Source organism: Molothrus aeneus, chromosome 25 (assembly GCF_037042795.1).
Source record: "Molothrus aeneus isolate 106 chromosome 25, BPBGC_Maene_1.0, whole genome shotgun sequence".
Taxonomy (NCBI): domain Eukaryota; kingdom Metazoa; phylum Chordata; class Aves; order Passeriformes; family Icteridae; genus Molothrus; species Molothrus aeneus.
The window spans coordinates 5,727,961-5,750,966 of NC_089670.1; the positions used below are offsets into that span (position 1 = coordinate 5,727,961).

The 23,006-nt window shown below is 55.9% G+C and overlaps 1 protein-coding gene across 3 annotated transcripts; it reads right to left on the bottom strand.

Annotated features, from left to right (window-relative positions):
* Positions 1 to 1,645: 1,645 nt before the first annotated feature.
* RAB37 (RAB37, member RAS oncogene family) lies at positions 1,646 to 17,299 on the bottom strand. 3 transcript variants are annotated; one of them, XM_066565607.1, is made up of 10 exons: positions 17,192 to 17,299; positions 11,545 to 11,655; positions 7,350 to 7,460; positions 5,292 to 5,333; positions 5,079 to 5,145; positions 4,941 to 4,993; positions 4,395 to 4,460; positions 3,590 to 3,646; positions 3,254 to 3,330; positions 1,646 to 3,149 (listed from the first exon to the last, which is right to left on the bottom strand). In XM_066565607.1, exons 1-10 carry the CDS (start codon positions 17,249 to 17,251, stop codon positions 3,044 to 3,046), a joined length of 750 nt encoding a protein of 249 aa, XP_066421704.1. In that variant the 5' UTR covers positions 17,252 to 17,299; the 3' UTR covers positions 1,646 to 3,043. The 3 variants fall into 3 exon arrangements, with proteins under 3 accessions (XP_066421704.1, XP_066421706.1, XP_066421705.1); XM_066565609.1 differs by lacking the exon at positions 7,350 to 7,460; XM_066565608.1 differs by lacking the exons at positions 11,545 to 11,655; positions 17,192 to 17,299 and adding an exon at positions 9,362 to 9,484.
* Positions 17,300 to 23,006: the final 5,707 nt, after the last annotated feature.

Sequence of the window (23,006 nt, forward strand, 5' to 3'; positions counted from 1 at the left end):
CGTTCCGCGGCACGTCCCAGGTGGCCTCTCGGGGAACATCCGTCCCATACCCTCGCCCAGTCCTTGAAGGCTGTAGTTACTCTCAGCGCTTCTCCGACGTAGAGGGTGGAGGGAGGCTCGAAGTAAAATAAAAATAAGTGAAATAAAATCCCCAAATCGAAACTGCGCGGGAAGGCGGGCCGGGAAGAGGGCAGGTAACTCGTTTTGCAGTGGAAATGAGATGCCAGCCCTGTTCCCCCAGCCGCCCCTGAACCTTGCTCAGCCCCCTAGATCTGATGACCCGAAGGGGGGAAGGTGGAGGGAACCCCAGGGGATTTGCTCTGCCCTGGCTCCATGTTCCCTGCTCATGGATTGAAGCACAGGTAGCTGCAGGGGGTCATGAGCATGTGAGATCCTGGGGTTTGGACTCAGCCAGGACAGAGCAAGGCAATAACTAGCCTGGGCTGCTCCGGCCATGCCGCAGGGCTGCTGGTGCCAGGCAGAGCTGGCTCCTGGGACTGTCCCAGAGAGGGTAGCACAGAGGTGTCTCCCAGTGCAGGGCCTGGCTGAAGTTCCTGGGCAAAGGTCCTCAGGGCAGCCAGGACCACGTTTAACCGAGCTGCAGACCGCAAGCAAGGAGGGGACAGCTGCATGCCATGGCACACGTCTCTCACAAGGCGCTCTGCTCCAAAACCCCGCTCAGGGACCCCAGCGGCCGAAGAACTCCCTGTGTGCTCGGCGTGGCCGTGCTCCAGCTCCGTGGGACGCAGCTGGGAGCGGAGGGTGGGCTCATTTGTTTCCTCCACTCGGCTGAGCATTCGCCCGCGGCCGCTCGGCGCTGAGAAAAACGGCGGAGAGGAATCCCACGGCAGCCGGCGGCAAATGCCTTCGGAGGGGAAAACCAGGGCAAGCCGTGTTGTGGTACGGCCCCAGGACAGGGGATCTATCGCCCGTGGCACAGCCGTCCCCTTGGTAAGGGGGCTGTGAGCAGCACAGCCCTGCAAGTGAGCTTTTTGGAAGGGCAGATGCAGAGCGCATCTTGGGTACCCTGTGCTCAGTCAGGAAACAAAGCCCAGCTCCAGCAGGGCTGGTTGGAGCACGGGACCGAGATAAAGAAAAAAGGCAGCAGCAAAGGAAACAGCCAAAGCTACTTTTGGGTCCAATAGTGCCTGCGGGATGGCAGGGCACAGGCAGGACCGTCGCGCCCCAGCTGCCTCCTCCTGCCCTTTGCATCTTGAAGTTAAAGGAGCTCAGGCAGGAGGAGGGAAAATGAAAAGAGCCAACGTCTGTTTGCGTTGAAGCCATCCAACATTTTTTTTGCAGACATCAGCCAAGCGGCAGCAGCAATGCCATTGGTGGGAAGACGGAGTTATTTGGGGAATGCTGGACTCCGCACCATGAGAACAGCAGGGGAGGAGGTTGGTTTTAATTTAACAGGCCATGTTTACTCTTCCCCTCTCACCTTTGGTCTGTCTGAAATGTGCAATGAAAGCCCCCCCCGGGAGGAAGGCAGGGAGGAAGGGGCCGTGGGTGCTCCCCCCTCCTCACAGCTGCTCCCAGGGCCCCGGGCCGGCCGCTCTGCAGCGCCTGCGTGCAGCAGCCTCCCACGTTGCAGACCCAGGGCAGGGATTTCTCACGCAATAAACAATCAGGCAGATGCAAAGCCTCAAAAAATACTCAGCTTTTAATCTGTAAACTTGCAAAGAGAGACCCAGGGGCAGAGCAGAGATGAAGGAGGGACCAGGGCAGGTGAGACACAAGCAGTCAGGTGCAGAGCCAGAGAAGATGCTGATGGGGACAGATGTGCTGGACAGTCCCTGACTCCTATGTGCAGTGCCATACCCTCCACAGCTGCTCTCTGCATCAATGCTTCAGTTACACAACCAAATATTCACCATCTGACTGCTCAGAGCAGTGGACAGTGTGCTCAAGGGAGCAACAGAGCTGGGCTGAGCACCAGGGACGTCCCTGAGCCCCACCAGCGCCCAACAGAGCAGTTTGCTGGCTGAAGGCACTCAGGCATCTGAAAGATGCCTGAAAGTGGGTTCCAGCTGCTATTTGCCAGCAGCAGGAAGGCATAGTTGTATTATATGGACAGTGACAGGAGAGAAACCCAGCCTGGCCTGGGAGGTAGCAGGGCTGAAACATCGCCCCAGGTGATGCCATCATGGGCATCTCCTGCTTGAGGTTGGAGATGGTTCAGTGTGGAAGCATTGAAATGAAAAAGCCTTTTCTTTTTTTAAAAAAAATAAATTCTCTAATTTCTGTGGCTACAACATGGGGGAAGCAAAGTTTTTCCAAATTGCTGTGTGTACCAGAAGTGCCCCAAGCATTGCTCAGATGCTCCCAGGGGAATTTTATTTCTCACACCAGCTGTGTGGGCAGGGAGCAGGTTTGGCTGGACCCTTCCCCATCCCAGCCCTTCCCTCGAGCAGAGCCAGGATACAATGGGGACATCATTGCATTTGTGGTAGCAGGAAGATAAAAGCCATTGGCAGCAACCGCAGAAATGAGGAGCCACAGCTGAGCGTGGGCATTGGGGTGTGGGGCAGCCTGGGGGGACAGAGCTGAAGTTCCTTGGAGGGAAGCCAGAGCCTGACAGCACCAGGGACATGGGGGCTGGACCAGGCCCTTCCAGTTGGACAACAGCAGCACAGTGAGCAGGAATAGCTGCAAGGGAGGACAGGACTGGGGGCTGCAGGGAGGCTCATCCATGGCACAGCTCCTCCAGCTGCTCCAAGGATCCCTCAGTGAGGTGTGTGGCTGTGTCCTGCACCCTGCTCATGTGGTGGAAGTGATGGATCACCATGGATTGCTGGCCAGGCTGGCAGTCACCACACCATAGTGATTCCCACGATGGCACAGAGGTCATTGCTCTGCAGGGCAGCAGGATCTGAATCCTGGCACCAGGACAAGGGCCCTCCTCATGCACTCTGCTCCACTGTACTGTGCCATCCACCTTGGCTTGTCAGAGCTTGGTTCCCTCCGGTGCTTGAGGGCAGGATAGGGCCCCACTCTGCTTCACACCTGGGCCCCCAGGCCTGCCAGCTCCTCTGGGCCACCCTCAGGAGAAGGCACAGCAGCTGGATTTCTTCTTCTGTGACTCGATGTAATCGTGGATCTGGAAGTGGGGCTCATCCAGCGGCTGCACCGCACGCTGCTTCAGCTCCCTAGAGGGGTGAGGCTGTGTTACCCACACTGTGCTGGGGTGTGGGAGGTGGTGGGGCTGCAGGGAACACCTTCCTTGTTCAGTGCCCTGGCCCCAGGTACTCACTTGGCAATGGCCAGGAAGGCCAGCTCCACATTCATGCCTGTCTTGGCACTTGTCTCCATGAAAGGCACTCCGTACTCCTACAAGAGCAGCACGACCCCATCAGTGGCCATCCCCAAGATGCCCTCCTGGCCCTCTGAATCACCCATGTAGCCTGGATAAGGCTTGAGGGTCACCCCCTCCCTGCCTTGTCCCAGGTTTTGCAGGACTGCTGTGCTGCCCTGCAAGAGCCAGGCAGGCCTGGGCACTCAGAGGGGATGGCACGGCTGCATGGGAACCCTGAGTGACCTGAAATTGTCTGGGGGGGCTTAAGTTGGGTTAGACCATAGCACAACTCACCCTGGCCAGTGATGCTCCATCCTCTGTCCTCACAGCTCTCTCGCTGCTCACATCAGCCTGCCAAGGGAAGAAAAATGTCCCCACACACCAGAGCAGCTGGCATCCTGGGGCATCTGGCAAACCAGCAGTGTGGGGTGTTCAGGGGGCTGACAGGAACGAGGGGCAACATGGATCCAGAAGTATCCACTGCCCAGAGAATCTGGGATCTGTGGAGCTTCTGGGACCTGGTGGCATTGAGGATATCAGGGGGAACCTGGGACCTGGGGACACTGAAGACCTGGGACGGTACCTGAGAGCATCCAGGACCCAGGGAGGCTCTGGTACCCTGCTGGGCGTCAAGTACCCAGCATCATCCAGGATCTAGGGGACATCCAGTCCCAGGGGGAAATCCAGTTGGGCACTGGGCACCCAGCAGCATCTTTGACTCCTGGAGAGAATCTGGGACCTTGTTGGGCCTTTAGGGCTTGGGGTTATTGAGGTCCAGGGGTGCATCCAGGCCTGGGTGGGCATCCCCTACCAAAGCATCTCGTTCGAGGAGCACCCCGTACCTGGATCCTCAGGCTCGTGCTGCCACCCGCTGGCTACCGGGAACACTGCCCTCCCCGAGCCCCCAAACCCTGGGGACATTTGGGACAGGGGAACCACTCCGGGGACAGAGGAGCCACCTCTGCGCTTGGCTGGGCCCAGAAAGAAGCAGAACCCGGCAGAGGGTGCAGGCAGAGCCCCATCCCTGCACAGCCACGGCGATGGCAGGGGCACGGCACAGCACAGCAAACCCCAGGGTGGACGGGGACCCTGCACACACCTTATTGCCCAGCAACATAATGACCACGTTCTTCTGGGCGTACTCATGGATCTCCGTCAGCCAGGCCTGTAGGGCAGCAGGACTGTGTCGGGATGAAGGGTACTCCTGTCCCTCCCAATTCAGCCCCCACCCCTCAGCACCCCCTCCCTTCCCTCTCAGCCCTCGCATCCCCTCAGCACCCCCATCTCTCCCCCACAAGGACAGGGATAATGACTTTTCTTGGCACGTGAATTATCCCAGCATCACAGATGAGCAGTCCTGAAAACACCCCGTCTCCTGGCTACAGCCCAAGCCGTGGTTCACATCCTTCCCAAACTATGTTTTCTCCCTCAGGCATTCACCGTGTCCTTAAACAAAACTCACCCAGCCATGCAGCATCCAGCCAGGTGCCCTGGGATGAGCTCCCAGCTGGCTGGGTCTGGCCAGAACAGCCAGTGCTCACAGGTAAAGCAGGCTCCCAACTGCTCCAAACAGCCGGGCAGCCAAGCAGGGCACCCGCGCTCCCAGGCCCTGGGAGAAACTCCCCCAACCCTCGGTGGGACTCACACGGATGTTGTCGAAGGACATCTTGCTGGTGATATCATAGAGCAGGAGCAGGGCTGGAGGGGAAGAGGCAGAGGCATTGCTACACTGCAGGAATGTGCTCTGGATGGTCTCCCCATCCCTGCTGAACCCCAAACTCACCTTGGGCATCCCGGTAGTAGGCGTGGGTGACGCTGCGGAAACGCTCCTGTCCTGCTGTATCCCAGATCTGCTGAGAAACTGCCCTGGTGAGAGCAGGGAGAGCAACCTCCCCGAGCTGGGTCTGCTCCTGTGGCTCCCAGCCCTGCCAGACCACCACGCTCAGCCTGAGATGGGTTTCCATCTGGAAGTTTCTTCCCCCCTCCCAAAGCTCACCTGCAACTTCACCTTCACACCATCCACGGCCACCACTTTGTTCTGCAGAAGACAAGGAGAGCAGGTTTATCAGCCCAAAGCATGTGCATGTGCCAGCCAGCCCTGGCACTGAGCTGGCATTCCACAGCCCCTCAGTTGCTCTCCCTGGGCCAGTGGAAAGAAGCAAGGCTGCCTGTGGGGCTGGACATCGAAGCTTCATTGCTACAAACCGTGATCCTGATTGCTTGGCAGCTACAGGGACATCCCAGAGCAGCAACCCCTCGAGGCAGAGTGAAGAGCAGAATCAGTGGAGAGGAGACAGCAAGATCCCAGCCTGCCTTGGATCCAGTGCCTCGTTCATCTCCTACAGCCAGAGTCCCTGTCCTTGGCTCCCAAGTGCCCTAATGAGTCAGTTAATGACCTTGGCTGCCCAGCAAGCCCCAGGAACACCGACCTGCTCCGGCTCCTGCTGGGAAGCTCTGGGATTGCAGCAGCTCCCGGGAAGTTGGCAGAGCTGCGGAAGTGGGGAAGCATGGATGAACCACACATAATTTTGCATTTATTAATAACAGGTTGGTGCGTTTTTATGTTTGCTCACCAAAAAGCCCTGCTCTTTCTGACACGACTCTTCAGCTCCATGTGCTCAGGAACCACTGCTGCACTAAAAATTTAGTCTGTTTGCAGTAATTTAAGGGGTTTGGATGCTACAAACTGCCTGGGCATATGCACTGGGTGCTGCTGGATGTTCTGCTCATGTTTTCTTGCTGGTGGAGCCTTGCTTGGTTCTTAAAGGAGGTAGAAAACACTGAGCTGGAGGGGCTGCATGTAGCACACAGCTGTATCCAGCACGGCAGGAGGAAATGTCCTGGGTCAGGTTTGCAGCCAGGCTGGGCTGGGACCAGGAAAGGAAAGAAGCATTTCCAACTGAGCTGGGAAGGCAGCTATTGAGGCTTAAGCAATCGCTATTCTCATCTCAGAAGCACAGGGGCTTCTCTCCAGAGGCCAGAAAAAAGAAAAGCAAATCTACTGAAAAGCTATTTTAAGACTCCTAAAGAATCATACTTGGAATCTGGAAAGAGAAGACCCCTATAAATAATTTGGTTGCCTGGAATTGTTTGAAATGGAAATTCAGCCCATGTGGTGATGACAGCATTTGAGCAAAAAACAAAAACATGCCCTAGGAGACTCTGGAGATTACCTAGAGCAGTGAGCCATGAGCTGCTGGAGGGGATGCTTGCACGAGGCAGAGCAGGCACCTACGGGCTGGCAACACCTCTGGGGAGAGCAGCATCAAGCCCAGCAGTGGGACACAGCAGATTTTCCTCCTTTCATGACTTTATTATAAGGACAGGCCTCATGGCCTCTTCAAACCAAACCCACAGCCATCTCTCTCCCCCAGCCCCTGATCACCAAGCCCCCAGTTCCACCAAAAGCCAAAGACAGCTAGGGCAGCAAAAGTGGCAGCAAACAGGAGCAGCTGCAGCTGCGGGGGCAGAGGAAGCTCTGACCGCACTTGACAGGTGCCGGTGGCTGTGGGCAGAGCCCTGCCCAGGGACACCCCCGTGACTTCCTTCCTGCTCTGCCCTGTGCTGCAAACAGCTGTGCCTTCCTGGACACCCTTAGAAAGATCCTGCAGCTGAAATTTGGTGAGCAGACAGCAGTGTGGAGGTTTAAACAGAATCTAGTAACCCTAGCAACTTCTCAGCAGCCTATTTCAGCCCTTTCAAGACATAAAATTACAGCAACCTGTGTTTGTCCCCCCCAGCTGCTGGCTTTGGCCTTCATGGTGGAGTGTACTGGCTTCCCAGCACACACCCCCAGACCATGAACACAGCTGGGATGGGCTAAACCTAGACTCTTTGCTGATTTAAAGGTAAGAGGCAACAGTACCAGTGGGCTCTTCTGTCTGTTACTGCTCTCCCAGGGAGGGGTGGAAGGGTTCCAGCAAGAACCTGCAGCTGGTTGGGAGATAATTGGGGGTACAGAGGCTGGAAACCCCCATTCTCCCTGCCCAGCACCCTGTCCTGGCCAAGGTGCAGGTGGAGGGGGGCGAGGGGCTGGCAGCTGTGGTGGTCTCACCCGGAAATCTATGCCCACGGTGGCAATGAACGTCCCGGAGAGAAAGGCCCCGTCTTTGAACTGGAGCAGGAAGCAGGTTTTCCCCACGCCCGAGTCTCCAAGTAACATCACCTGCAAGATGGGCGCAGGGAGAGATGTCAGCAGGACAGGGAGGGAGCAGCACCCCTGACTGGTGCTGAGCCCTCCCCAGTTCCTTCTCTCCCTTCGTTTCTCTCCCCAGGGCTGGTCCCGATGTGTCTGGAAAGCCCCGTGGGGGCTGGGTGTGGGTGGGACCCCTGAGGGTGCGGCCAAGCAGTGCCCCAGGGCAGCAGGGCAGCCCCCAGCCATGGAAGAGGGGGAGAGCTGGAGTGAAAGCAAGTACTGCAGCAAGAAGAGATATCTCCTAGCCACGCCCTGGCCATCTCCCAGCCCAGCAGGCTCCTAGAGAACCAGCCACAGCTCCCAAATGCCCCTGACCCGGGTGTGCCCAGCCCAAGGGCTGATGCATGGCTTGGGCAAACCCTGCGTGTCCGGGACTCTCTCCCTGTCAGTGCCTGCTGCAGACACCAAAGTAAACATGGTGCCTTTCCCCTCCTGCTAAGCAAACAGGATCAGCCCAGGCTCTCCAGCCACTCCAGCACCACTGGACTCAGGCAGGGAGCAGCCAAGACCAATGCTGGGCTCCATAAGCACAGCCTTTCCCAATGCTGTGTTCTTTCTGCCTTCCTGCAGCAACCTGTTCCTGCCCAGCAATCATTAACCTGACTGCATCATTTTTCACCCTTATGAAAAATAGAAGTGAGCAGGACTTCAGCAGGAAGGTCCATCCCTGCATACCCACCTGACAGGATGCTGGAGCTTGCAAAGTAAACCTCTGCAGCCCTGCTGCCCCTGTGGGCCATGGCCACCTTCCACAGGATGGCACAGCAAATGACAAAGCTGGTGGCTGGAAATGCTCTGCCTCCTGCTACCACTTTGCTGGCCAAATCCTTCGCCAGGACTTGTGGGGAGCTGAGGACACTGCTCAGTTCTGCCTCCACCTCACTCTAGACCAAGCTGAAAACTGTTTTTCTCCCTCAAACATGGAAATTGCCCTCCATGAAGAGGAGTCAGAGAGGGGAGGATAAAGGCAAAGGAATAAAAGCAGTTTAGAGAAGGTGACAGCGTGCAGGACCACTTTGGAACCGGCTCAGTGAGGGAGCAGGGGGTGTCGGGGCTGACACCATCAGTGCTGGGCTCAGCCTGAGGCTATATATTAAATTTTGGGGGTAAAAGGTTCATCAGTCCCATGCTTCCCCTGAGCTGCTTGGATGAGGAAGGTGCTTCCTGGGGCAACCCTTGCCTGGGCTGGGGTGGGGAAGAGGGGGGCACTCAGGAAGGAGGCCTAGCAGGGGTGCAGAGACATTCATAAGTGGCATGCTGCAGTGTGGGTGAAGGGGACCCTGGGCTGGATCCAGGGCTGAAATGCTGTTCCCACCTTGGAGCCTTTGGGGTGCTGCGATGGCCTGGATGGGGTCCTGCTCCCCCTGCCCTGTGCCATGGTGGGCACTGTTGTGGGGCTGGCAGGAGCCCCTTGCCCTGGAAAAGGTCTGACGGGCTTTCGGGGGGCAGAGTTCGGCCACGCTCCTCTTCCCCCGGGAGCCCCCCAAAGTCCTGTTCCTGAAGCTGGTCCCTCCTATGCCACTGCCGGGCAGGGACACCCCCGGGGCACAGACGGCACCCTCGGGACAGGGACGCCCCATCTCCACCTCCCGGGAAGTAAAACCCCAATCCCGGCACCTGCTGCATCGGGGGCTCCCGGGGCAGAGGAGGGCTGGGGGGATCAGCTGCGGCTACCGCCTCCTTCGCCTTCTTCCCCGTTTCGCGGCCGCTTCCTGGGCGCGATTGCAGCAGCGGAGGAAGCGGGCGGCCCTCGGGACCCTTCCTAAACCCTAAACCCCTCCTGGTCTCCCCCAAGCCGGGGGCGAACCCAAACCTTCCGCTCTGGCAGAGCTCGGAGGGTCCATCCCTGCTCCCCCCGCGCCGCCTCCCACCTTGCCGGACAGTTGGTAATCCCGGGGCAGCGCAGGGGGATCCCCGCTGCTCTTCGGGGGTTCCCCGCTCTCCCCCGGGGTCTCGCTCCCCGCCGCCCCATCGGGGCCGCCCATGCCGCGTCCGAGCGGAGCCGCCGAGTCCCGGCGCCGCGGGAGCTGCGGGAGCTGCGGCCCCACCCGCCTTCCTCCTCCTCTTCCTCCTCCTCCCCGGCCGATGCCACCCCCGAGGCCGTGCCCCGGCCGCCTCCCTGCCCAGCCCGGGCAAGGGGGGGAGGAGGAAGAGGCTGAAGAGTGGGAACCTGTCCCACTGCACCCCCGCAGCGGGGACCCCGCGGTGCTGGGGTTTGCTACCGGCTTGGCTGCACGGGACAGTGGGCAGAGCCCCGGCACGTCCCTCCGGACACGGGCGTGGGGAGAGGAGGAACAGCTCACCCCGCACATGAACAGTCACCTTGTCCCTCACAGAGTGTGGGGATGGACACCCCGGCGCTACCAAATCCCACCGTGCCACGCCGGGACAGTGGGGATGGCAGCTCCCAGTCCCTCCCAGCCCCCAGCCCACCCCAGGGTGGGAGTTTGCCCCCTCTGCTGCAGCCCCAGCGGCGCTGAGATGGGCTCGGGTGAGCAGCGTGGAGCCGGGAGCCGCGAGCCGAGCCGAGCCGAGCCGGTGCCCCGGCGCCTGCCCCTCACCCGGGGTGGCTGCCAGGCCTCCCGCTCCCCCGGCTGCTCGCAGCCCCCTGCATCCTACACCAGCCACTGGGGCCAGCTCATACTGCACTTCATTTAGGAAAAGCCCAAGCATGGGAATGTGGGAGAATTCCCTGGAGAGGGATGTTTTGTTACCCAAACCCCCACCCCCTAAAACCTCATATAAGTCCATGTCTACATCTGGTCGAAGTCTTCAGCCTTACAGGCATCACTTCATGTATAGGAGCCTTGAGCCCTCCCCAATCTATTTTCCCAGGAATATCTCAACTCATGTCATCTCTCCCACATCAGGGCTAATCTCAGGGCAGCCCCCATCCCTGCTCACAGCACTGGGATCCAGGGGTGCAGGGCTCCAGTGCTGTGCCCCTCTCTGCTCTCCAGGTGAAGGCCACACGTGGTTGCAGGAGGTCCAGTGACAGAGATGCCCTCTGGAATGGCATCCACCTCCTGCACCAGCCAAGCCCTCCTCTGCCCCCCGGGAAATAGAACCTGTATTTCCAGTCCTGTAACTGCGCTCAGACCCATCTGGGGGATTTATAGTTTATATGTGCTCTTTGGCCAGGAAAGTGCCCAGAGCTGGAGGCTGGTAGCTTGGAGCTCCTGGAAGTGGCTGAGCTTCCCTGCAGCAAGATGAGGAGGGGGCTGGAAGGATATGGAAAACTGTGCTGGGCAGGAAAAATGCCTGGCTGAGCATCACTTCCACACACTGGCATTTGCTGCCAGAGAAACAAGGCAGCCGGGAGCTGGAGGAGATCAGTGGTGTGGCTGAGCCTCCTCTGTCTGCCCATGGCTCAGGCCCCTCAGCAGAGGCACCTTGGCTGCTGGTCCCTGGGCTGCTTGGCCCCAGACCATCACCACTGGGGCCACATTTTCCTGCTTCCTTGGCCTGGACTAAAAAGAAAATTCCTGTGGGTAATCGCATCCCCATACGTACCAGCCCCTTGCTAAGTTCCAGCTTTGTCACAAGGCTGAAGGGATGACAGTCTCTCTGGAGTAAGGTCCCAAGCACTGTGCCTGTCCTGAGCTCGCCCAGGAGAGGGGACACACACATCAGAGCCTCTTGAGACCCCACAGCAGCTCTGCAAATAGCTCTGGATGGCAGCCAAGTGCTTTTCCCAGCACCGTCACCATCTGCCAGGGCCCCAGGCTGGACACAGGCAGGACACAGGCTGGCATCTCCCTGGCAGAGCAGGGCAGCTCCAAAGGCAGCTTTCTGTGTGTGAAGCACAAGGCTGCACTCGGACACAGCCCCACCAAGGGATTTGGAATATGGAACTTTACCCATCCTTCATCCCTCCCAGTGGTCCAAAGCATGCCAAGAAGCACACAGCAAAACCAAAATCCTCCTCCAGCAGCACCAAAGCAAAGTATCCAATTCTTTGTGCTTACCACAGATTCATAGATCCTGATTCCCCAGATAAAGCTGCTCCCCAAGGGTGAGTGCACAGACCAAGGACCAGGGACTGGGCTCTTACCGTAAACCCAATGCCCACGGTGGCAGAGAAGGAGCCAGGAATGAACTTGCCCTGGTCAAACTGAACCAGCAGTGATGTCTTCCCCACGCCACTGTCTCCAACCAGGATTGTCTGCAAGGACCACATAAAGAGGCATCAGTGCAGGTGCAGGCGATGGGGGAGCTGGGAGCCAGACATTTGGGTAGGTGTGCTGGGGGAAAGTGGCAGCAAATGCAGTAGGATCAAGAAGGACCCACCCAGCCCCTGGATCTGTCATATTTGGTTCTGCCACTTGCCCAGAGAGGAATTTCCACCCCTTTGTCCATCTCTATAATTAATGAAATGCTCTCTGGGATGAGCTTCAGGTCTGAAACCCACTGGACCCAGTCAAAGAGAGGAAAGATGGGAGGGAAAGTAAAGCATAGCCTGTCATGGAGAGTGAGCAGGAGAGAAGCTCCTACCCCAGCTCAGGAAGCTGCCGGGCAGAAGCAGCCTTGGCTCACACAGGCCTGTTGGAAAACCTCTTTGGGAGGACTTTGGAGTCACTGGATCAAGTCCAAAACTGTTTACTAAAGAGAGCATCTCCTGCAGCTGCTGCACACAGCTGCTGCCACAGCCACACAACCTCACCAGGTCACAGCCTTTGTGCTGCCTTAATGTCAGGGACCCACAGCACTCCATCCTGGCAAAGTGATGGGTTTGAAGTCATGGGGTCCCTCTGCCTCTCCAGCCTCCATAGGAAACCCCAGATAGCTCCCATCCCTGAGCAGAAAGAACAAGGGAGCTGTGCTGGTGTCAGAGCTGTCACCTCTTAAGCAGCTCCCACACTGCCAGCCCATGGCCCTGGTACCCCTGGGGAGCTCATCTTCCCTTCTGCTCCTACCCGTGTCCCTCAAAATCCCTGACCTAAGGGAGACCTGCAGTGCACACAGAACCCCTCCCTTCCCTCTGCTGGTATCTGGGTTTTGTTCACAGAGCCACTGGCAAACATTCCCATCCTTTCAGGAAACTGAGCCACTTTCAACCCTTTCACAGGACACGAATTAAAATAAACACTCTGCTACCAGCCTTCTGGCTTAGAAGTGGTTTGGGCTTTGTCTTTCAGGACAGGGGTGTTCCTGAAGCTGCAGTTCTGGCAATCATGGTGTGTCCCCTCTGTTACTGGTCCCCTGTCACTCCTGAGACTGCAGGAATGAGGCAGCAAGGTGCTGAGACTAAACCTCCCCACCCTCTGCATCCACCTCTGCTACACTTGGCTGCATCTGTTTTACCTCTGTTTGGTTTGTGTTTGTGCAGCTCCAGCAGCCTTGCTCCATCCTGCAACACTTCAGTCCTTTGACTCCAGCCTGAAGGTGCTTCAGTACCTCCCCAATATGCAGGGGAGCCGCTGTGCACATCTGGTCCTATCTCTCTCCTGTCCCAAAGTGCCCTGGGGTGAGACCAATCCTGGCACTACTTCAGGCCCTGCACTTTCCCTTGTGAAACACAGGGTGAGTGTGAAGGAATGTTTAATCAAATGCCTGAACAGCCCCAGACCTGATTCCATACACTGGGAGGCCATGTGGGCTTCACAGCCCCTGGTGCCAAGATTCCTGCACCCCACAGATCCCAAAGAAGTGGGCTGAAACCAAAAGCCAAGGAACCTGAGGACCCCAAACCATGCAGGGATGTGGGACTGGCAGGAAATCAGCATCCTGCCTTGCATAAAGCACCACCCCACAACCTGCCTGGAGTGTGCTCACACTGATACACTTCAGTGAGTGCTTGCCTCAGTGAATCAGCACTTTCCCTTGGAGAACTCATCCCAAACACTGAACCTGTCCTGGGAAAAGCTGACCTGCTGAGCAGAGCTGTTGGCAGGAGGCAGCCCTGCACCTCTGCCAGATGCAGGCTGCCACACAGGCCTGTGTGCTGAGAGGCAGCAACCTGTGCCCAGATCTGCAGGCAGAGATTTCTCCCTCCTCCCTGCCTGGGCTCTTTGCAGGTCACTTGTACATTCAGAGCAGCCGCGTGAGCTGGGAGCTTGCACTGGGGGAATGTTGGGAGGCAGAAATCTCTGGGCCAGAGGAACTGGTTCACCCCTTTCCTGGGGGAAATTTCCCTGCCCAAATCCTCCTTGGCTCTTCCCTAGGGCCCAGAACTCTTCCCTGTGCAGAGAGAAGGATATGCCCAGGAACAGCTGGATAGGAAAGCACTCCAAGAATTCATTACCATGGGGCTCCTGCACCTCAGTGCTGTATAATTTGGTGTTATATACTGTTTCCAGGTAAAATACTGATGCTGAGATGTGCAACAGGACTGGGTGCACCCTGCAGTGCTGTCTTTGGGAGCAGTTAATGCAGAGAACAGCATTAATTATGGAGGGAGAAGAGCTGGTTGGAATGAGCACCAGAAAGCCTCCAGAGCCCAGGGTTTACAGAGAACATGTATAAAAGGCAGATTCCTCTATTAATAATTTAAATGGGATTCATAATAGAGACAACCCATGAATTGCTTCATGACTTAATAATAACAGCAAAATTTGGCCTGGAACCACCAAGAGATATTCCTAATGACTTCAGGAAAAGCTCATGGGCTGTGGAGGGACAGCACAGTAGAAATCACTGTGGCTGGTCACCAAATAAACAAAAAACAAGAACAAAAAGCCCACTGTAGGAAAGATGTGGCTTATTAGCCCTTGAAATCTCAGGCTGGACATGACTGAGTCATGATAGTAAAAAGTCTCCCAGAGACAAAGTTCCATAGCTGTCCTGACTCTTCCCCCATCCTCAGCCACAGACAGACCTCCTCCACACCTTCTCATCCCCTCCAGGTTTTTTGTTTCAGAGGTTTTTTTGGTGGTTGGGTTTTTTGTTTCCTTTTGTTTGTTTGTTTGTTTGTTTCTTCTTTTTTTTGGGGGGGGGTAGGTTTGTTTGCTTTTTGTTTTTCTCAGGGGAAACTTGAGTAAAATGTTGGAAGATTCCTTTTGGTGCTGCTGATCCTCTCTGCCTGGTGGTGTGGAGATGGAACTGTGCTTTGCCAGAGGTAACCTGACTTCTCCGCCACCCCACAGTGCCAGAGAAAAGCAGGTGCACCTTGTAAGACCCTCCTGAAAAGACTTGTCTGCCTGATCTGCCTTAGGGGAAGAGCAAATATCCCTCCCTACACCTTGAGTTAGTTTTGGGGCTAATTCTAATGTGGATGGATCACTTCCAGTTAGAATCATTGCTGGCTCGGCATGGGCTGCAGGGACAAGGCAAAATAATTCAAACTTCCCATACTTGCAAGGAAAAGACACATTTTGGTCTAACCTGCCGAGGGAAGAGAGGTTTTGCACGGCTGTCAAGGCAGCACAGGGAGGCAATGGGTGCAATTCCAGTGCCAGCCAAATGGGAGATCTGGGACAGTGCATGTGGGCTGAGGTTGTCTTCCCAGCTCATTTTCAAGATTAAACATGCACAACCTGGGCCTGAGCTAAATATAGCCAATGGAAGCCTGGCAGGGTAAAACCCCAGTCAGGGGAGGCAGGGAAGGGAGAAGTGCCCTCCACAGGCTCTGGTGTTGCTCTCAGGGAGTTGATGAAGCCCCAGACCCACAGGTTTGTGCCCAGGTGAGCAGGATTTATCACAACAATTTGTGATGAATGTGTACGTCCCCCAGCACCGCTGCCTGCAGAGCTAAAGTGGGACATAGCACTGGGAGAGGTCTGAGGGTGAAGACATGTCTGCTTTCAGCCCCTCACTGCCCCACTCTTGTGGCCTCTCAAGCTGAGACTCTCTGTCCCTGAGACTTATTTTTAACCTGCTCTTTATATAAAATTGTGCTGCCTTTCCCCTGCTCCAAGCAGTACTCCAGGGATGGAGTTGGATGATGCTAGAAGCTGCTATGTGCCACAGGAACAGTTCAGGGCTGTCCCCACCTCCCCAGACACTATTTCACCATGGCCAAGACACTTATACCCGCTTGAGAGAGAGCCTGGAACCCTCTGCCAGCCTGGCTGGACCCTTGCCTTGGCAGAAGTTATATGTCAGCCCTGCAGACATGAGCTCTAGGGCTGTGCATCAAACAAAACCTGGCTCAGATAATGCAGGAGATCTCTGTTTGCAACCCCTGTTAACACCTTGGATCAACTATAGACAAGGAACACATCCCTCTGCCTTTGGGTCTTGCTCCAGCTAATGGACCCAGGAATCACAGAGGAGGAAGAATGAATTGGCAATGGGTCAAACCACCTGAGAGCAGAATTCATCATTTTGTATCAAGCAAAACTTCTCTGGAACAGCCCAGAATAAACCTCTGCTCTTCCTGCTTTGGTTAGCTCCGGGCCCATTTCCTCCCCAGGTCTGGGTTTAGCCACCAACTAGAAATCATTTAATCCTTGCCTCCAGACTGCAAAGCTCTCTTGAGGTTTTTCAACACATCTGAAACGTGATTGCTTGCTCAGACACAAGATCTAGTGAGGTATTTGCTGCCTCACTTCCCTGGAGTGAGAGCAGCCTTGTTTCTGCAAGACAAGCAGCCCAGCCAGGGGAGGCAGAAAAATATCAAGGGAAACAGCAGGGAATGTGGGACTGGAATGGTTATTTGCCTGGGCAGGTCTTCTGCCCAGAGCCTCATTTCCACCAATGTAATTCCTTAACTGCTGCAGCTGCTTCATGGAGAAGAGAGAGTTAAGGCTTTGCAAAGAATCAAAGTTTCTCAAGTCATCCCTGGAGGCATGTTCTATGTATTCCATGTACAACAGAAATGAGAACTGCTAGTAATTGATATTTTTCTACTAATCAAGGGCTGGGCACCTTGCCCTGAGTACAGCAGGATACAGAACAGACTGGGATTTGTGAAGAGGGATCCACAGAACCCCAACCCCAGCCCTTCTCCTGTCTTGTCCCATCCCTGGTTTTCCCGAGGGTGGCAGTTCCTGCACAGTCACTGGGGACTGCAGGAAAGCAGTGTGAGGACAGCAGGAAGGAATGATGGGTGGATCTGTGATAAATCAGCACCTCCTCCATCACTCCAGGAGTTGCAGGGCAGTGCCTGACTGCAGAGAGCAAAATCCCTGCTGCTGCTGTCCCCACAGCAAAGCTTGAGCACCCCACATCTTGCAGGGACACCACCAAACCTGACCACCCTCCGTGCCATTGCAGTTACAAAACACAGTCCCAGGAGTTACAAAAACACAGTCCCAGCAATACTGCAAAAGAGGATTTCAAAGCAAGAAGGGCAGGAATGGACGTCTCTGGGACACGGCTATTTCATGGCAGGAAAGTTCCAGCTCATTAATCTCCTTCTGGCAAACAGAGCCCCGGGGTTCAGCTGCCCCCGACCCGCCCTGAGCCTGCCAGGACAGCGGGAGCGGCTGAAGGGCGGCTGCGGGCTGTGCCGCGGGGCTGGCCCCGCTCCAGCAGTCCTGGCTTCCCAAACACGCCGAATCCTGCCACCCCCCTGCCTACCATCAGCCAGGTTGTGCTGGGACCGGGGCCAATCCCTGCAGGCTGCCCATGCCCACAGGGGGGACAGAGCTGCCGCCGCACCCCCACGGCCGCACCGTGGTGAGGGTGAGAGACGGACCCCACCGGGAGACGAGGAGCGAGGAAGGCAGAGGGACGGAATTTGTCGGGAAGTTCAAGCAGGAGCGCTGCCCTTTCTCCCCCCTCTTCAGCCCCCTCCCGGGTGCCCCCATCCCCATCACCTTGTGCAGCAGTGCCTCGTTGTAGCCGTCCCCCCCCGGGCCGGCGGCGCGGGCCCCCATTGCCGGGGGGACTCGGTGGTGCCCGGGCCGGGCCGGGCCGCCCCTGCAGCACCGCGGGCAGCGCCCGTCCCGCTCAGCACCGCGGGCAGCGCCCGGCCCGGTTCGGCCCCGCAGCGCCCTCCCGGTGCGGCGCTGCCCGGCCCGCTCCGGCCCCGCAGGACAGCGCTGCTCGGTGCTCGTCGCCGCCACTCGCAGGGTTCCCCGCCCGGAGGAGGCGGGGGGCAGCGGGGAGAGGCCGGTCCCGCCCGGGGGCGGGGAGGCGGCGGGAGCGCCCCCCCCGCCGGCAGAGCCCGCCGGACTCCCCGCACAACCGCTGGTCCCTCCCCAGCTCCCCGCCCCATCTCTGTGCACCGCGATAGAGCCCCCCGACAGGGCAGAGCCCGGGGGTCCCTGCCGTCGCCGCCGGGAATCGCTGGCCTTCCCTCGGCCGCGGGAGGCGCCCACGGGGCACGGCCAGCCCGGGCAGAGAGATTTTCGGTACCAGCTCCGATCGGTGCCGGGCTGAGTACGGAGCCAGGCCCGCTGCCCTGCTCCAGCCCGGGTTCACAGCAGGCTCGTTGGCGCTTAAGAAGTCTCCTGCTCGCACCGAGGCTGCTCTGGCTGACGCCCTCCAGACATCGGCCCTCAGAGCCCACGGGCAGGATGAAGCACAGGGCAGGATGAAGCACAGAGCTGCGTGGCCACTGGCGTGTCACCCCAGGGAGGGGCAGCAGCTCGTGCTGGCCAGGCCACGTTTACCAAACTGGTGCTGTGCCTGGTTTATCCCGACAGGTCCACTTTGGGATTCCACTGCATTCACAGAGCCCAGTTAAGCCCCTGCTTAGAGTAAAAAAAATTATTAGAAACAGGATGAAGCTGTGCCTAAACCTGAGGGTGACAGTCAATATCTTGTTAAGATCCTTTTCTTTACAACTCCCTTTAGAGCAATCTGATGTTGTTCATTGCACTGGAAATAAATTAATCTTTACTCAGAAGTTTATTTAAGAGAGACTCGATTCAGTCTCCAATTCCCTCCTTCAAGAGCAGCAGATGGCCTCAAGCCAGAGGAACAGATCATGCTTCCAAGAGCCATCTGCACCCATCTGATTGCTGTTTGACTGCCTGGGCCTGACATTGCTAATTATATTTACCCATTATTTCTTCTGACTGCAGAGATGGTTCTGCTGGGTCAGACGATTGGACTCAGAAACAATAGCCAGACAAAAATTTTAAAACCAATAGGGACAGTGGGGTTCAGGCTTGCCTGAGGTCAAAAAGCCCAACCCAACCTAACCCAGACCATCCTGCAGCCAGACCATGGCCTCATGCACTGGAACACAATCAACAACGCAAAAACAAATGATATCACAAGCCCTGGTGTCTGGATCAGAAAATAAACAAGTGCTTCAACATAGTGCACACACCCCACACAGGCAGGGCCAAGAAGAAGAGAGCAGCAAACATCAGGGGGTCTTCAACAAAGCCAGGGCAACTCTTAAACACACTAAGAACTTGTCAAAACTCCCAAACTCCCATTGATGTTTGCATAATCCTTCCTGTGGATGTCCCAGTGCTGCAATGGCCCATTGAGGATGGACATTTCATGCCACCATCCTGAGTGCATGCTCAGCCTTCTTCTGCCACAGAGCAGGGGCACTGCCTGACCCAAGCTGTCTGCTGGGCCCCACAGACCCCAGAGACCAAGATCTGCTGCAGGGACTGCACAGCTCTGCCCTGGACACCCAAACTGGGCAGGTACTCAGACAGACCTCTCCTGGAAGGTGGGGGTGAAGAGAAGGACAAGCCCCCAACATCTCACTAGGTCTGAGGCTCCAGGTCTGCTTGTCCCTGGATTGGAATTTCTGGCAGGTCCCTGCTGCAGAAGAAGCTCTGGGGCTGGAAACCATTCTCTGACTTTTTAGCTCAAGCAACATTTGTTAACTACCCTGAGTGACAAAGGAGAGCAGGGAGGGATTGAAGAGCTTCACGGAGCTAATGTGTCCATTCCCTCTGCAGGCACTGGCGTTGCACCAGAGACACACTCGGCCCTGCAGGCTTAACCTCACTCAGCAGGAAGACAATTCTCCTGTCTGTCATGGTATCTCCAAATGTAATGCAGCCTAATGAGACAATACAGATTGCTGGCAAAACACAGGCACTAGCATGCCCTGGCCCTGCTCCAAGGGCTTTATCCCACTTTATCATGCTGGAGGACCTGACCCATCGTAGATAAGTGATAACAGCAGCTTTGTCAGAGCCCAGCAGCCCAGCACCTGCATCACTGCCTCCCTTCACACACTGGGGAATGCATTTCCCCAGCACCCAGAGCAAGCCACTTGCTCTACTAGCCTCCCCCAGACCCGGCAGAGGTTTCTGGCAGCCAGTGAGCAGTTTACAGCCCCAAGCAAGTGCTGACCAGCTGAAATCAATGCAGAACAATGAAATCAGAGGAAATGACCTGTAAATTGCAGTGAATCCAAATAAACCTGCAATTTAGATCCATTGTTTAGTGTGTCTGCTCACAGACTGTATCTCTGGTAGCTTAATTACTTGTGTATTTGCCTTGAGAAGTACAGCTCTAACAGTGGAAGACTTAAATCCAGCTCAGGAGCTTCTGCTTCACTGTCCTCCTGGCCTGCTCCTGCTTGTTGTCTGCTGTCCAACCCTATTAACTGCTGTAGTAGCTCCCTGGATTGCCTGTACAACACATCTGGGGGAAACTGGAGCCTTGCTGAAGTCGTTCCTTCCCCATGAGCTAGGCAGAAATCAGAATTTCATCCTCTGAATCCACTGAGTATGGATTCTTAATTTCTTTGCATTAAATAACCCCTGCCTTGGCCCTTTCTGGCTAAGTCCAGCCTCAGGTGGAGCCCAGAGCAAATCCTCCACCACCACAAATTCGGTGAGTATGTTTTGCCACCTTTACTGGCTTTGCTGAATTGGGAAATCTAGGAATGATCCAGACTTATCTTGGGTATCTGAGATGACAGTGGAAAGAGAGATCAGACAGTGCCTGCTAAGTCAGCCAGCACTAAAGGAGCTACAATATTATATTCAGCCTTATCTCCTAAGGACAATTTCCCCAAACTTGCTAAATCTGCCTGTGAAGAACAGACTGAAACGACCTGATTATTTTTCAAAGGACCTAGTTTAAACAACAGAATTGGGGATTGGAAATATCATTGAAGTCCAGGGAAGACAGGACTCTGGAAAGGCTCAGCTGTGGTGTGGGTAATATAGTGAGATTAGAACTGGGGAAGATCTGTTCTTGCTGGGCCCTGAACCAAGGAGATGCACGCTCTGTTTGATTCAATTACTGCCTGTCTCAGAAAGGCTTTGAGGCTTTTTCGTAGGACCAACACCAGAGAGTAAACCCAGATTCATAATCTTGCAGAACTAGAGCGAAAGCAGCGTCTGATGGCATCGGGCAGTGTCCCGTTGCTGCAGGGGAGGGACTGGGAGCGCTGCCCAGGGGCAGGCAGGGGCTACAGGGGCCCAGGTGTCAGCTCATCTCAGCCTCTGTGCCGTGCCCACAGCACATCACGATGGCGCTGCCGGGGCTCTGACACACTTTGCTCGCTGATGCGGCCACCGAGCCACGCGAGGGTGCTCGCTCCAGCCCCGCGTCAGCGCAGACCAAAAGGCAAATGGATGTGCTCCTGTCAGGGTGCGTTAGCGGGATTCCTGAGGAGCATTCCAGCAATGCTTCTTCTCTAACAGAGCAGCCTTGCCTTGTGCTTCCCGGGCCTCTTTCTGCCTAAAGAGAGAGGTCTTGGCTTGCAGGATCCTGCCACAGCCCCCCGAGATGCTGGTTCAGAGCAGAGTGCCTTCCCCTGCCCTGTTTATCCATTCTCCCCAGGCCTCTGGAGCACCTCAGTACCCGTGCCATGGCTGGAGGGTGTCAGGGGGGCTCTCTGCAGGGCTCTCCCCACTTTGGACAGAGTGATTCCTCATCACGCTCTGTTGTACAGATTTGTCCCTGAATTGCTCTATTCCCTTTCTGGTTTTGCCTTCCAACTGACACTCACTTTAACTGGGCAGATCTTCCTGTGACAGACTTCTGTGTCAGCACTCTGGGGTTCCTCATTCCTGCCCGCTCTCATCTTGACCTTCCGCTCCAGGAGGATGTTCACACACTGCTGTTTGTCTGGGGCTGAGGCACTGAGCTGGAGCCATCCCCTTTGCAAACCCCTCATTGACAGCCCCCGGACAGTATCTCACACAGCAGACGAGAGGAGAAGTATCAGAGTAAAACCCCATGTGGGAGTCACAGTGCTGATGTTGGGTTGCTGTAAATGACTGCTGTGTCCTCAGGGGATGGAAGGAGATCTTCCACTGACACAGTCAGGAGCTCTCTGGGGTATAACAGAGTCCTGGGGACTGCCATGATGGGAAGAAAGTGGCCTCAGTCTGTTCTGGGGGTCCAAGCCCCTGCACTGGACTGGGCAGCTGCTCATCCTGCCCAGGACACAAACCTGGGAAATAGGGAAATTACACCTCACATCTGATGGTGATGTGATAGTAATGACACAGCATGGATGTGGCTTGAAAAATTCCCCAGCAACTCAACCAAAGTGGCTCTTTGAAGAAGTGCTTCTGTCTGCTTTCAGGTAACTGAGCTGCCCTCAAAATCCTCATGCAGCAAATACCTTTGTAGGCACCTTCCCTGTAAACATTCCATCCAGAGTCTCTACCTCCGAGCCACTTCTCCCAGTCCTCCTCTCACGCCAAGGGAAGGGTGGGAAGGATGCTCTGTGATTTTCCAGGAGTTCCAGGGATGCATCCCCACGGAAGATGAGGTGGCTGGAGTGGGAAGTGTTTCAGCACAAAGCAGATTTGCCATCTCCAGCCACTTTTAAAATTTAGATCTTGGTGTTACTTGCAGCGTTTTGGCTCACAACCAGTCAGCTGGGAAGGAAGGAGTTACTTGATGACCCAAAGGGAAACCCAGAGTTTCCTCTTGCCATGGCAAGGCATTGAGAGGGAAAGGGATTCTGAGGTTTATGCTTTCTGCTCTTTCCAAAGGGCATATTGGAAGAAAGCCAGGGAAGTAGCTTTGCTTTGTGTATTTGGGTTTCTGAAACTTTAAATTTAATTCTGGGGAAAAACAGTGTTGTCACTCAAAATCACACAGCTGTGCCAAAAAAGGGGGTTTGGGGAGGAAAAGAAGATTATTTTGCCTAAGAAAACAAAAAAAAAAGCAGCCCAGCTCAAGCTGGCAGCCCACTCCAGAGCCAGAGAGCAGCGGTGCAGGGGGTTGGATGGCTGTCCATCATCACAGTCCATCATCCCAATCCATCAGAGCTGGGAGAGAAACCCAGCATCCCAACCAGTCCACCAGCAGGGGCTGAGCTGCACTCTACCCCAGCCCCTGCATCCTGCTCTGGCCAGACCCTCTCAAAACTCCCCAAAATCCTTTGGGCTCTGTGCAGGGGAAGGGTTTTTGGTCCCTGCTGGGATGGGCATCATGGTGGAGGAACCTGCTGCATTTTGGCATTTTCCTGGGAACTCAGTGACTATTTCAGATAAAAAGCAGAATCTCTGTCATGGAACACCCCAGGGTGAGTCACGGGTGGTGGGTGAAGGGGAGGAAGTAACTGTCTTAAAAAGAAGACATCCAGGATCTGTGGGTAAACACTGCCCAAAGAAGTGACAGGAGAACACAGCTTGGAAAACTCTTAGGACATCCATGTGTGTGTGGGCCTGGCTTCATCCTGAAGGATTTTTTGTGAAAAACCACAGGGAAAATGCCACCTCAGGAGCAAGAAGCTGGAAA